General features: G+C 43.1%; 1 protein-coding gene across 1 annotated transcript in view; it reads left to right on the top strand.

Annotated features, from left to right (window-relative positions):
• The first annotated feature begins 11,052 nt into the window (after positions 1 to 11,052).
• C24H16orf82 (chromosome 24 C16orf82 homolog) overlaps positions 11,053 to 14,934 on the top strand; it is a 126,712-nt gene continuing 122,830 nt past the window's right edge. Inside the window, exon 1 of the mRNA XM_045164266.1 lies at positions 11,053 to 11,079. Coding sequence (XP_045020201.1) covers positions 11,053 to 11,079 — 27 coding nt within the window. The remainder of the gene's footprint in view (positions 11,080 to 14,934) is intronic.

Below are 14,934 nucleotides of genomic sequence, written 5' to 3'. Positions count from 1 at the left end.
CAAAGGAAAAAAAAATTCCTGTTGGAATCTTAATGAGAATAGCATTGACTCCTCAGATCAACTTGGGAAGAACTGACACCTTTGTAAAATTGAGTCTTCCATGAGCACAAAATATCCCTTTATGTCTCCTTTAACTTCTTCCAATAATATTTTGTAATTTTCTCTTTAAAGATTTCCTACAAATCTTTAAATTCACATTTCTTTATAGATACTATTTAAATGGTACATACTTTATTACACTTTCTACCTACTGATGGTTGGTGACTACAGGTGCCATTTATTTATATAAATTAAATTTTTGTGCAAGAGTTCTAATAAATTCTCCTATTAATTCTAAGAATTTATCTGTAGAAACTTTTGTGCTTTCTATATAATCATACCACTTGGGAATACTAAGTTTTTCTTCATCTCTATAGTTTTAACTTCTTGTCTCACACTACTGTGCTGTCTAGGACTTCCAATACAATGTTGAATAAAAGTAGTGACAATAGATATCACTTTCCCATTCCTGATCTTAAAAGGAATGCTTTCTTCCATTTTTTCTATTAAATGTAGTGTTTCTTAGAATATTTTTGTATCAGTCTAAAAGAAACTCCCTTCTCTTCTTTTTTTGCTAAGAAATGTTATCAGATTTTTCTACATACATTGAAATCATCACAAGATATTTCTCCTTTAATCTATAAATGAGATGAATTACATTAAATGACTTTTTAATGTGATCCAGACTCACATCCCTGGAATAAACCCAGATCAGGCATTATGTATTATCAGTTTAATGTATTGATGAAATCTTTTTTGATAAAACTTTGGGCTTTTTTCCATTTATGTTCACCAGTGAGGCCTGAAATCTTATTTTCTCATGCTGTCCTTGTTAGCTTTTGGTGTCAATGTTTTCTCTCATAAATGAGTAAGGAATTTCTTCTTCTATAGTCAGTAAAAACTTTCAGAAAAGAAAAATCTGAAACTGCTGTTTTACTTTCTTCAATATTCTTAGTATGAATTTGAATCTCAAACGTATGTGAGAAACAGCAGGCCTATGGTTTTGAAGACATACAGGGACTCTTCCTCCCCAGACATCAGGTGGGAATAGACAGACTTGCTGTCTTGTCCCTTTATTGGCAGATGGACATTTTTCTTGTCTACTATTCTCAGAGGAAGCAGCTTTTTAAGGATTCTGTTTTACTGTGGGTGGGGTCTGTTTCAATACCCCCACCCCAAGGTTTTATGTGGCTAAAGACATCGTTTCTCGTCCTCATTGGACATTAAAACCCACTTCCCCAAATTGCTGAGATTGACACTCCACCCAAGATGGACACACTGCCCACTTACACGCTTATTCTATGAGCTTCCAGACGATTCAGGGTTCCCTTTCTTTTTTGCAAAGCCATATCTTCATTTGAAAGTGTAACTGTGCTCAGCTTTCTCGACACTGCCGGTTTTTAGGTTTCTAATCAGTCACACTGTCAGTATCACATGTACTCCCTCACTGATTCTCTATAATAACTTTATAAGAAGGGATTTTCATCCCAAATTTGCAGATGAGGAAAATGAGCTCAAAGAGGTCAAACTTTACCCATTCTTTACCCATTTACCTGGAAATTCTGTGATGCAGGCACAGGCAGACAGGAAGTGTTGGCAAAGACATGGAGAAATTTGTTGGTTGGGATATAAGAGTGCAGTTGCTTCGGGAAAGCAAAAATAAACAAATGGGACCTAATTAAACTTAAAGGCTTTTGCACAACAAAGGAAACTATAAGCAAGGTGAAAAGACAGCCTTCGGAATGGGAGAAAATAATAGCGAATGAGGCAACTGACAAAGAATTTATCTCAAAAATATACAAGCAACTCCTGCAGCTCAATTCCAGAAAAATAAATGACCCAATCAAAAAATGGGCCAAAGAACTAAATAGACATTTCTCCAAAGAAGACACACAGACGGCTAACAAACACATGAAAAGATGCTCAACATCACTCATTATCAGAGAAATGCAAATCAAAACCACAATGAAGTATCATTTCATGCCAGTCAGAATGGCTGCGATCCAAAAGTCTACAAGCAATAAATGCTGGAGGGTGTGTAAGGGAACCCTCTTACACTGTTGGTGGGAATGCAAACTAGTACAGCCACTATGGAGAACAGTGTGGAGATTCCTTAAAAGACTGGAAATAGAACTGCCTTATGACCCAATGGCACCCCACTCCAGTACTCTTGCCTGGAAAATCCCATGGACGGAGGAGCCTGGTGGGCTATGATCCACGGGGTCGCAAAGGGTCAAACACGACTGAGCGACTTCACTTTCCCTTTTCACTTTCATGCATTGGAGAAGGAAATGGCAACCCACTCCAGTGTTCTTGCCTGGAGAATCCCAGGGACGGGGGAGCCTGGTGGGCTGCCGTCTATAGGGTCGCACAGAGTCGGACACGACTGACGCAACTTAGCAGCAGCAGCATGACCCAGCAATCCCACTGCTGGGCATACACACCAAGGAAACCAGAATTGAAAGAGACACGTGTACCCAAATGTTCATCGCAGCACTGTTTATAATAGCCAGGACATGGAAGCAACCTAGATGTCCATCAGCAGATGAATGGATAAGCAAGCTGTGGTACATATACACAATGGAGTATTACTCAGCCATTAAAAAGAATACATTTGAATCTGTTCTAATGATGTGGATGAAACTGGAGCCTATTATACAGAGTGAAGTAAGCCAGAAAGGAAAACACCAATACAGTATACTAACGCATATATATGGAATTTAGAAAGATGGAAATGATAACCCCGTATGCGAGACAGCAAAAGAGACACAGATGTATAGAACAGTTTTTTGGACTCTGTGGGAGAGGGCAAGGGTGGGATGATTTGGGAGAATGGCATTGAAACATATACAATATTATATGTGAAATGAATCGCCACTCCAGGTTTGATGCATGAGACAGGGTGCTCAGGGCTGGTGCACTGGGATGACCCAGAGGGATGGGATGGGGAGGGAGGTGGGAGAGGGGTTCAGGATGGGGAACACATGTACACCCGTTGCGGATTCATGTCAATGTATGGCAAAATCAATACAATGTTGTAAAGTAATTAGCCTTCAATTAAAATAAATAACCCCCCAAACTCCCCACACCTTCCTTCTCCTAGCTAGTTTTTATTTTTAAAATCTAAACGGTTTCCTATTGTTTTTAGATACACACAGGTTGATATTGCTGCTGTTCTGTTTTGAATGAGAATCCGTTAACTGTCAACTTCATTTGCCAATAAAAATGTTCCAAGAGATGAAAAAAAAAAAAAAGAATGCAGTTGCTTCAGGGAATAGTCTAGCAATTATTTAAAAAGTTAATTCTGTAGAGTTACCATAATTGTACTGTGCTCAGTCATGTCCAACTCTGTGACCCCATGGACTGTAGCCCACCAGGCTCCTATGTCCATGGGATTTTCCAGACAAGAATACTGCATTGGGCTGCCATTTCCTACTCCAGGGGATCTTCCTGATGCAGAGATCACACTCAAATCTTTTGCATTTCCTGCATTGGTTGGAGAAGGGAATGGCAACCCCCTTCTGTATTCTTGCCTGGAGAATCCCATGGACAGAGGAGCTTAGCAAGCTACAGTCCATGGGGTTTCAAAGAGTCAGACACGACTGAGTGACTAACACTGCCTGCATTGGCAGGCAGATTCTTACCACTGCACCACAATATGACCCAGAAATTCTTCTCCTAGATTTATACCCCAGAGAAACAAAAACATACATCCACACAAAAATTTGTATGCTGCTGCTGCTAAGTCACATCAGTCGTGTCCAACTCTGTGCGACCCCATAGATGGCAGCCCACCAGGCTCCTGTCTCTGGGATTCTCCAGGCAAGAATACTGAAGTGGGTTGCCATTTCCTTCTCCAGTGCATGAAAGAGAAAAGTGAAAGTGAAGTCACTCAGTAGTGTCCGACTCGTCGCGACCACATGGACTGTAGCCTATCAGGCTCCTCAGTCCATGGGATTTCCCAGGCAAGAGTACTGGAGTGGGTTGCCATTGCCTTCTCCTAAAAATTTGTATATGAATGTTCAAAGCAGCATTATTCATAACAATCAAAAAGTGCAGACAACCCAAATATCCATCAACTAATGAATGGGTATATTATGTGTGCTACATCCATTCAACAGAATACTATTTATCCATAATATAAATGGATTACTGATACATGCTACAATGTAGATGAACCTTGAGAACATTATGCTAAGTAGAAAAAAGACAGCCCAGTCACAAAAGACTGTATGTTGGGTGATTCTAGAGTATATATGAAACTGAATTTATATGAAATGTTTAGAACGGGAAAATATAAATACTAAAAATGGATTAGTGCTTGTCTTGGGAGGGGGAGAGAAGATGAGGAATGACTCTAATGCATATAGGGTTTCCTTCTGAGGGGAAGAAAATGTTCTAAAAGTAGATTATAACGATGGCTACACGACTGGCAAATATACTAAAAACACTGAACTGTTTTGTTAAATGAGTATGTGAATTATATCTCAATAAGCCCATTTATAAAAGGAAGCAATGAAAAATTGAGGCACGTCTTGGACTATCAAATTGGCAACTTTTTTACTTTAAACAATGATGTTAATATCATGCCTTAGCAGGAGTGCAAGAAAATAAGTGTTAGTGGTAAGACGTCCCTTGTGGTCCAATGTCTCAGACTGAACTCCCAACACAGGGAGCCTGAGTTAGATCCCTGGTCAGGGAACTAGATCCCACGTGCTGCAATGAAAAATTCTGCAAGCGGCAACTAAGAGTTCACACGCCGTCACTAAAGATCCCGCGTGCTGAACCAAGACCAGGTGCAGCCAAACAAAAAATAAGTATTTTTTTAAGAAAATAAGTACTAATGAACGTATAAATTGATGCATATTTTCTGGAAGACAGTTCTAAACACATATCAAGAACCTGAAAATATGTACCGGCTTTGTCCCAGCAATTCTCTCTCAAGGAAACACAGCCTAAGGAACTATCTAGAGACCGATGCAAACTTTATATATCACAGTGCTAATTACATTAGCTGTTTTTAATAGCAAAACAAGAAAATTAGAGGCATCTTAAGTATCCAACAGTGGGGAAATAAAGACATTATTATACAAATACATAAAAAAAAATATTATCCATCCATTAAGAATCATGTTGCAAAAGGGGAATAGCTAAAAGAAATCACCACAATGTTTCATAATAAATGAAAGACGAGGCTACAAAGTAATATGTAGAGAATCATTCTAATATTGTAAAAAAATAAGCATTACTGAAAATACATACTTTAAAATATTAAGTGATTTTCTTAATGTGACAGGATAATAGAAGAGTATTTTTTATTTTCTTCTTTGTTCTATGGTGTTCTAATTTTCCATAGAGAACACGCACAAGGCTTTTAATGACAGGGAAAGTGGAGTTATAATGTGTTTTGGATTTTTCACTTTCCTGGCCCATCCTCCCTTAAAATGCAATGATTGATGGGTTGTAAGATTTGAAAGTCAAGGATCCCTGAGATAGATAATTTCTAAGATGCTTTCTATTCTTAAGGCTTTGACTCTGATATTCTATGCTTAGACTATTTCTCTTCCACAACCTGTCTAAGAAATTCTCTGAGACACATTCTTCCCATTTTCTTGTAGACTCTGTGGGTCCCCATTTCCAGGCTGGGAGAGGTTGCAGTCTTGAAAAATAAGGCTATTCAGCAGTTCAGGGACCAGGACACTGCAAGTTGAGACAAGGCAACCCCTGCAGAGACCGGGAAACGATTTTTCTCTTCCAAAATATAATTAATCAATTTTGTGCAAAGAAGTGGAATCAATATCTTTATAAATGAGTTGTTCATACGCCAAGAAGGAATTGTTGCAATGGGCACATAATCTTTCACCTGCTAATCCAATGTAAATTATGGGCTTTTTAGCCGATGTCTTAGGCATTTGCCAACTGAACTTTTTTCCACTTTGACATTCTCATCACGACTTTCCAATTCTCTTGTCCAAACCGCACCCCCCAAGGTCTCTTCATAAGCAGTATGCCACTAATGACAAAACCTCGTATTCACTGGCTGCCCTGGGCTCCCAGTCCTTTGTAATATTACCACATTGATCTTCCCAGCATCCTCTGGGACACAGGGAAGTGATGTGTGACCGGGAACACTGGCAAGGCTTAGATAAATTGCAGCTTCATTGAAGTCCTTTAATGCGAGAAACATTTATTAAGTGCCTACTATGCACCGCAACGACTCCAGGCACTAGAGCTACAAAGATAAATCTCACAGGCACTGCCCTCTGGGGCTCCCAGTCTAGTGGAGGAGACAGGCACAGAAATAAGGAGTCGCGTTACATCAGAGGCTCCACGTAGTAGATCAAAGCACAGCATTATGGGAGCGCAAAGAAGAACAGCAAACTCTCCCTATAAAATCAGTTGCCCAGAATTCTTAAGGGTGAAAAATCGCTCAGCAAGCAGATAAGGGTGAGGGATGTTTTGGCAGAGGAAGGGAAACAGAGAAAAAGAAAACCGTATTCGTGGACTTCCCTGCTGGTCCAGGGGCTAAGACTCCCGGCTCCCAATGCAGGGGGCCCAGGTTTGATCTCTGGTCTGGAACTAGATCTCACATGCTGCAACTCAAGGCTCTGCATGCTGCAACTAAGAGCCGGTGCAGCCGAGTAAGTGTTTTTTTTTAAAAAAAAAAAAAAAAAAAAAGAAATCATGCTCAAGGAATGGGATGAGGGAAGGTTCCAGAGAGGTGGGCCAGGGCCAGGGCAGAACAGGCTTCATTCACATGCCCTTCTGATAGACATCTGTTGTTTTACCTAGCCTACACATCTCCTTTTCCCCTACATTACTCCAGTTTGCCTGTGGAGCTCCGCCCCTTCCATCTCCCAATCAGCTGAGGCTGATGGCACCCACTCGCGGCATCAGCTTCAAGGGTTGATATGTAACATGGACCACCAGCATCTTGGTCACAGTGACAGCTTCAGGGGCAGGCACATGACCCAGGTGAGTCCTGGAAAAGCAGATTCTGGGATTATTAATAGATGACTGGGGGGACAAAGGCACTAGCTGTATATCTATTATGTGTCCATAACACGGAACAATTTTTTCCAAAAAAATTAAAAAAGAAAAACACTGTCTTCCAACTGTGGTTACTAGGCTGATAGATTGAAAACCCAAAGCTTGCCAGCGCCTGGAAAGAGTCTGCCTGAGAAGGAAGCCAATACAGAGAAAAGGGAAATTGAGTAGAGGACCAAGAGGTAACCCTGAAAGTGAAAGTGAAAGCCGCTCAGTCATGTCTGACTCTTTGCCACCCCATGGACTATACAGTCCATGGAATTCTCCAGGCCAGAATACTGGAACGGGTAACCTTTCTCTGCTCCAGGGGATCTTCCCAACCCAGGGATCAAAACCAGATCTCCCACTTTGCAGGCAGGTTCTTTACCAGCTGAGCCAAAGGTAACCCTGATGGGTCATTTTGTGAACCCCCAAAATCCCCTTTTGCTTCAGTTGATTTGATTGTTGTTTTTTAATTACTTTGGCTTCCATGGTGGCTCAGATGGTAAAGGATCTGCCTGCAATGCAGGAGACCCAGGTTCGTTCCCTGGATCGGGAAGATCCCCTGGAGAAGGAAATGGCAACCCACTCCAGTACTCTTGCCTGGAAAATTCCATGGACGGAGGAGCCTGGTAAGCTAGAGTCCATGGGGTCGCAAAGTGTCAGACACAACTGATCGATTTCACGTTCACTTTCATTTTCATAAGAGTTTTAGTGAACTGATATACCATCCCAGTATTTTGGGAATTAAGCTGGTAGAAAACAAGGGAAATTACAGTTAAAGAGGGCCTTTGGGATGACTTTAGATGGGGAAACTGAGATCCAGAGGTGTTAAAGGGCTTACATCAAATCGCAGGTAAGTTAGTTGCAGAGCCTGGGAAGAATTAGATCTTGTGATTCTGGGGTAAGTACTCTTTGCTTTGGGCTTCCCTAAATGGCTCAGCAGTAAAGAATCCACTTGCAACGCAGGAGTTTCAGAACACACAGGTTTGACCCCTGGGTCGGGAAGATCCCCTGGAGGAAGGCATGGCAACCCACTCCAGTATTCTTCCTTGGAGAATCCCATGGACAGAGGTGCCTGTTGGTCTATAGTCCATAGGGTTGCAAATTGTCAGACACAACTGAAGTGACTTAGCACACATGCATGCACTCTTTGCTCTACAGCACTGCATCCTGGAAGACTAATAATAACAATAATAGCAAGAGTAATATCATTAGGTATGACATGCCAGGCACTCTTATAAGTCTGTTACATGTGTTATTTCATGGAATCCTTTGAACTACATATGAACTACATACATAGGAATTACATATGAGAAGTAAGGAAGTTTGGGAACCAACCTTTTGAAATCTTTAAGTTTCCCATCTGAAAGACCAAGCTGAGATAATGTCTAGAGGTGAATTCACATTCCATCCGGGAGGTTCTGGGATCATTGAGGGAGACCTCAAGGTGATGCTGAAGCTCAGGAGATCAGAGCCTCATGATTCTATTAGAGACTTGGGAGTAACCCCCCCAAAGGGGGATCAGGATCCCCCAGGAGGAGTTTAGGAATATAGGAAAGAGTCCAGGGCTCTAGCCAAAATGAATTGGGCTTAAGTCTAAATTAGGGACTTCCTTGGTGACTAAGATGGTAAAGCATCTGCCTGCAATACTGGAGACCTAGATTCAATCTCTAGGTCAGGAAGATCCCCTGGAGAAGAGCATGGCTACCCACTTCAGTATTCTTGCCTAGAGAATTCCATAGACAGAGGAGCCTGGTGGGCTACAGTCCATGGGGTCTCAAAGCATTGGACACAACCAAGCAACTAAGTACAAGTTAAAGAAACAAAGGCATCAGTTCAGTTCAGTCACTCAGTCGTGTCCAACTCTTCGCGACTCCATGAATCACAGCATGCCAGGCCTCCCTGTCCATCACCAACTCCCGGAGTTCACTCAGACTCACATCCATTGAGTCAGTGATGCCATCCAGCCATCTCATCCTCTGTCGTCCCCTTCTCCTCCTGCCCCCAATCCCTCCCAGCATCAGAGTCTTTTCCAATGAGTCAACTCTTCGCGTGAGGTGGCCAAAGTACTGGAGTTTCAGCTTCCGCATCATTCCCTCCAAAGAAATCCCAGGGCTGATCTCCTTCAGAATGGACTGGTTGGATCTCCTTGCAGTCCAAGGGACTCTCAAGAGTCATCTCCAACACCACAGTTCAAAATCATCAATTGCTCAGCACTCAGCCTTCTTCACAGTCCAACTCTCACATCCATACATGACCACAGGAAAAACCATAGCCTTGACTAGATGGACCTTTGTTGGCAAAGTGATGTCTCTGCTTTTCAATATGCTCTCTAGGTTGGTCATAACTTTTCTTCCAAGGAGTAAGCATCTTTTAATTTCATGGCTGCAGTCACCATCTGCAGTGATTTTTGAGCCCCCCAAAATAAAATCTGACACTGTTTCCACTGTTTCCCCATCTATTTCCCATGATGTGATGGGACGGGATGCCATGATCTTCGTTTTCTGAATGTTGAGCTTTAAGCCAACTTTTTCACTCTCCACTTTCACTTTCCTCAAGAGGCTTTTTAGTTCCTCTTAAACAAAGGCATAAATGTGGTCAAAGAGCTAGAACTAATGTGGCTTTATCTGCTGCCATCACCTGGCCACAAGTAAGGCTAAATGCTGCTGCCCTGGCCCAGCTCCAGAGGTGAACTTGGTTGCCCACTGCAGGGAGCCCAACACACCCAGCTCTACTGCTGATCAGGTTGCCTCCCCTTTGCCAGCAACTTCTTCTCCTCGATTAAACCTTCACAGGTTTATCCTGTCAACCCATTTAGCTGTGTGTCCTACTTGCCCCCTACCTCTTGACTGAAAACATATTTTAAACTCTTATTTTGACACTTCAATATTCTCCTTCAGATAGGACTTAGATATTGGCCCACTTGTCCTGTGATGGCAAATAAGTGCGTCTCCTATAAATTCTGAAAGAGTGGCAGAATCAATGAATGTGTAAATGAACCTCCATGGGGCTTACCAAGGGCCTGATACATAGTAAATCTTTAGAGTGTTTGTCATCGTAAATGACTACTAGATAGAGTGGGTGGATGGATGGGTGGAAGGATGGATGGGTGGAAAGATGGATGGATGGATAAGTAGTTGGGTGGAAAGATGGATGGATATCTATGGATAGATGAAAGACAACAATTCTTGGCTATTTTTTTTTTTACTCTTTAAGATCTCTAGCATAGTGTACTTTTTTTTTTTTTTTTTTTCAAGAAGTACAGTGTTTATCCTATGGAGTTTATAAACCACTGAGAGAGACACGAAGTAAATACTTCACCCAATAAGTAATTAATTTCAACTGGATGTGTGCTAAAGGAACTCCAGAGTGCTAGGGGGGACATATACCAGCAGCTGGGAAATCAGGTAAGACCTCTCCAAGGCTATGTCATTAAGCCAAGATAAAATACAACTAGGAGCTAGGAAAAAGGGATCAGGCTAAGGGGACAGGGGATGCCAGGTGCGAGTTTTAGGCAAGAGTAGTTCAGGCTGAAGAAATGCCAAGTGCACAGGTCTAGAGGCATGAAGGGGCATGGCTCAACAGACTAAATGAAAGGAGAACAGCATAGCAAGAGCAGAGTGAGTAAGACTTAAATGTCAAGAGAAGACACTGGAAAGATAAGAAGAATAATACTAGGTAATGAGGAAATTATAATGTCAGATTAAGGATTTTGCTCCTGCTTTTGACAGCAGGTTCGATCCCTGGGTCGGGAAGATCCCCTGGAGTAGGAAATGGTAACCCCCTCCAGTATTCTTGCCTGGAGAATCCCATGGACGGAGAAGCCTGGTAGGCTATAGTCCACGGGGTCGCAAAGAGTTGGACACGACTGAGCGACTTCACTTTAATCTTCACTTTGACAGCAAGCCAATGAGGGGTCTGGCATGATCAGACCATGAGCATTCCATCTGAAATAGTAATAAAGTTGAAAGCACTGGGGAGACCATGCCGTCATTCATTGCCTCTGACAAGGTGAGTAAAGAAGGCAGGGCCCCTTGACCATTTTTCTGCCTTATTTTCATCAGCCTTCTAGTGTGAAGGTTTGGCCGAGGTGTGGCCACTGATGTAATCTCAGTCCTTGTGTTGGGAAAAGCCTAGTTTCCATTCTCCTCAACTTCCACCGAGGCATAGGAATCTGTCAGAATTGTCAGCAACACCAGAAAGCAGTCACCCTGCTTGTTCCATCCAACAAGCTTCGTGTCCCACCCTGCCCCTTCTGTCTTGACTGAAAACATATTCTAAACTCACATTTTGACACTTCAATAGTCTTCAAATACGACAAGATATATGCTCACATAATCAGTGATGGCAAATAAGTGCATCTGTTATTACGCTCTTATGCCTAGGGCTGTTGAGTAGGTTGGTGAGTGCATTTAAAGCTTCAAGAACTGAGCTGTCCTTGCCATAATAGCAGCTAGTTTATTGAGTGCTTGCTCTATGCTTGAAACTTGCTGTAGGTTTTATATGCATTATCTCATTTAATCTTCCCAACATCCCTATGATGACATTTGACATGATGTCCACTTTATTGAGGGATTCCCTAATAGCTCAGTTGGTAAAGAATCCGCCTGCAATGCAGGAGACCCCAGTTCGATTCCTGGGTTGGGAAGATACACTGGAGAAGGGATATGCTACCCACTCCAGTATTCTTGGGCTTCCCTTGTGGCTCAGCTGGTAAAGAATACGTCTGCAATGAGGGAGATGGATTCCCTTCCCCGGAGAAGGGAAAGGCTACCCACTCCAGTATTCTGGCCTGGAGAATTCCATGGACTATAAAGTCCATGGGGTCGCAAAGAGTCAGACTCGACTGAGCGACTTCCACTTTCACACTTTCACTTTCACTTTCTACTTTATTGTTGAGGGAAGGGTCACTGAGAACTGCCATGTCATTTATGCATAGCCACAGTTAGTAAGTGGTGGACCAAGGAGCCAGCCCAGATCTATTTTAAAAACTCAAGCTTTTTCTACTGAACTACAATGGGTATGAGTGGTCTTCTTTTGATGCTTTAAATGCTAGTCAAGAGCAATTCTACTACCCATTGTCTTTGCCAGACATTAGGTTCAGAGAACTAAGACCAGAAGACACATATCCATGAGGATGGTCTCTACGTTTCTACAGGCCTAGCTTGAATTTTATGGACTAATGATATACTAAGCCTGGGCCCTACTCCTTGCCTTGTTGGGTCCCCACATTTATGTGGCTGTGGGTTTTAATCACATAGGTTTCCCCATGCAGTCTTGCCATGTGTGGACACAGAGCCTTCTGCTGCAGTGAGGATCTGATGCCATACACGAGTCCTTATCCACAATAATTCTCACTCAGAGACACAGACTGAGGCCTCCCTTGCTTCCACTGTTCCCATCGTCGTATAAATTCCTGGACATATCCTCTCCTATGTCCAAACGAGAAAGGTCATCAGGAAAGCTAACCTCCCCCAATGAGGCAGTGGGCTCACCTAGACACCTTCTCTCAAAACCAACCAGGTGATACAGCATAGGCCACATCTGAGTTGGTCCTGTTTATACAGCAACCTGATTTGGTACTCGGGAAAGTGACCTCTTTTCCTACTGCCCCATCACAGAAATGCTGTGGTAGAAAGGACTTACATCTCGTTCTCCTTGAACCCAAGTACCACCTCCACCCCTTACAGTGGAGCTGACACATGAGACTATGAGATGGAACTTGCCTGTATTCATCCATTCGTGCCTCATAAGGTAGGTAGAGAAGTTATCAGTACCTCCATTTCAATGACCTATCAAACACGACTGTATGAGAATGTTTCATTTAACTGTATCTACTTTCCTTCTCAGCCTACAAAATTTCCTGAGATCTCACCTACTCTTCAAGAGCACTGGTTGTTCTTGATACCCTGATAATACCTGTAGATGGCATTGATATTTGCTTGTCCAGCATCCATACAATGCATCCTCACTCCCCACTACCTAACAGATTTTGTTCAAAAGCTCACATTTTCCACGTGAATCTGTGGGATTGTTGCGAAGTTCATTACTAGCTCCAGGAGTGAAGACTAAAATTCATTTTCAGCCTACCAATTCACACTTCCCATGGTGACTGTGGACACATGACCCAAAGCTGGCCAATCAGATGCAAAGGAATGGCTGTAGTGATGCTTGAGGCAGAGGTTTTTCTCTCTTCTGCTGGATATGAATAGAGAAGTATGTCGCTTGTATAGCCATTGTCAGCCCTAAGATGAAGCCCAAACCATGAAGAGCAGAGAAGAGAGACAGTAAGAATTTAGGTCTTTGATGACGTCATTGAGCTGCTGGATCAATCAACCCTAGAGCCCACCCTATCTCCGGAATTACTATTTCAAGTAATAAGAAATCTCCTTATTGCTTGTGTCAACTGGGATCATCTTTTCTGTTACTTAGAGCAAAAACCATCTTACTGATACTTCTCAAATTTCTCTCTCCTCCGGCTCAGAACTGTCCCCTGAGATCCAGACCCTCTACGCTGGATCATTTCCATCAGTATAAAACAGGTTGAAATAGCTCTTGTATGAATAGAAACTTAGACTGCAGTTCTCGGTTTCCATTAGGAAAACTCCTTGAAAGTGACATCTGTATTCCTTGTCTCTACTTCCAGGTTCATTCTCTTCCACTTCTCGTGCAGTCATTCCGAGTTTCTCCCACCTGCACATCTTGCTACATCTTCTGATTCCACAGCTGAGCAAGACTTGGCTCCACTGGACACTCCCTCCTTCTTAAACTATTCTTTTCATATGCATCCAGGACATCAGTCTTTTGCTTTTCCTCCTGCCTCTCAAAGCCTCCCCATCTTGGTCTCCTTTGCTGGCCTTGCTGCCTGCTTCCTAATGGAACATGGCAGAAAGCCCGGGGTTTGCTTTTCAGAATGCTCTGCTAGCTCTGCCTCACTCCCGAGATGGTCTCACCAAGTCCTCTGCCTTTAAATGTTGTCTACAAGCTAACTTCCACTGTGAAGTCCAGACTTCTATCAACAATAGCCTGCTTATCTCTGCCTGGATGCTTCACACTTAATATAAGCACGGGGGAACCCAAACCCTTTCTCCTCCAACAGATTGCTCCATCTCAGTAAATATCCCTTCCCGTGGCTGTTCAGGTGAAAAAGCCAAGACTCATCCTTAACCCCTGTCTTTCTTCTACACCCCACGGGCATGCAAGCATGCTAAATCACTTCAGTCACGTCTGACTGTTGTGACCTTTTGGACTGTAGCCCACCCACCTGGCTCCTCTGTCCATGGGATTCTCCAGGCAAGAATATGGGAGTGGGTTGCCATTTCCTCCAGGGGGTCTTCCTGATCCAGGGATCGAACCCACAACTCTTATGTTTCCGGGCAGTGTCAGGCGGGTTCTTTACGGCTAGCAGCATCTGGGAAGCCCACATGCAACACAACAGCAAGTCCTGTTGGCTCCACATGTAAACTCTACGCCAAATCTGTTTGCTTCCCATCACCTCCGATAACGCCTCATCAGAATCCCTGTTCCCACTCTCAGTCGTGAGTTCTCCAGCCAGCAGCCAGAGCAACCCTCTAAAGAGTGCAAATGCTAACCCTGGTAGGAGAAACACTGACTGAGGCTGCGCACCCTGGCCAGGCACTACAGTAACCATTTGTGTGAATTGTTTTACAACGGGAGATCCTGGTAAGGAACACGGAACTAACAAGCCACCACGAACCAGAACAGTGCAGGAAATGGTCAAAAGGAAATGCCACATGTCCTACCAGCCTCCCAGAATCCTCCTTGCTGGAATCCATCTTGGCTGAGCAACACGTGCACCACCAGGAAGGATCCTGCCTCAGAATGATTGACCAGAGACAACCCGGA

Source organism: Bubalus bubalis, chromosome 24, assembly GCF_019923935.1.
Source record: "Bubalus bubalis isolate 160015118507 breed Murrah chromosome 24, NDDB_SH_1, whole genome shotgun sequence".
In the NCBI taxonomy this organism is placed as follows: domain Eukaryota; kingdom Metazoa; phylum Chordata; class Mammalia; order Artiodactyla; family Bovidae; genus Bubalus; species Bubalus bubalis.
The sequence above is the reverse complement of the archived record's forward strand: the minus strand, read 5'-3'. Positions and strand labels throughout refer to the sequence as shown.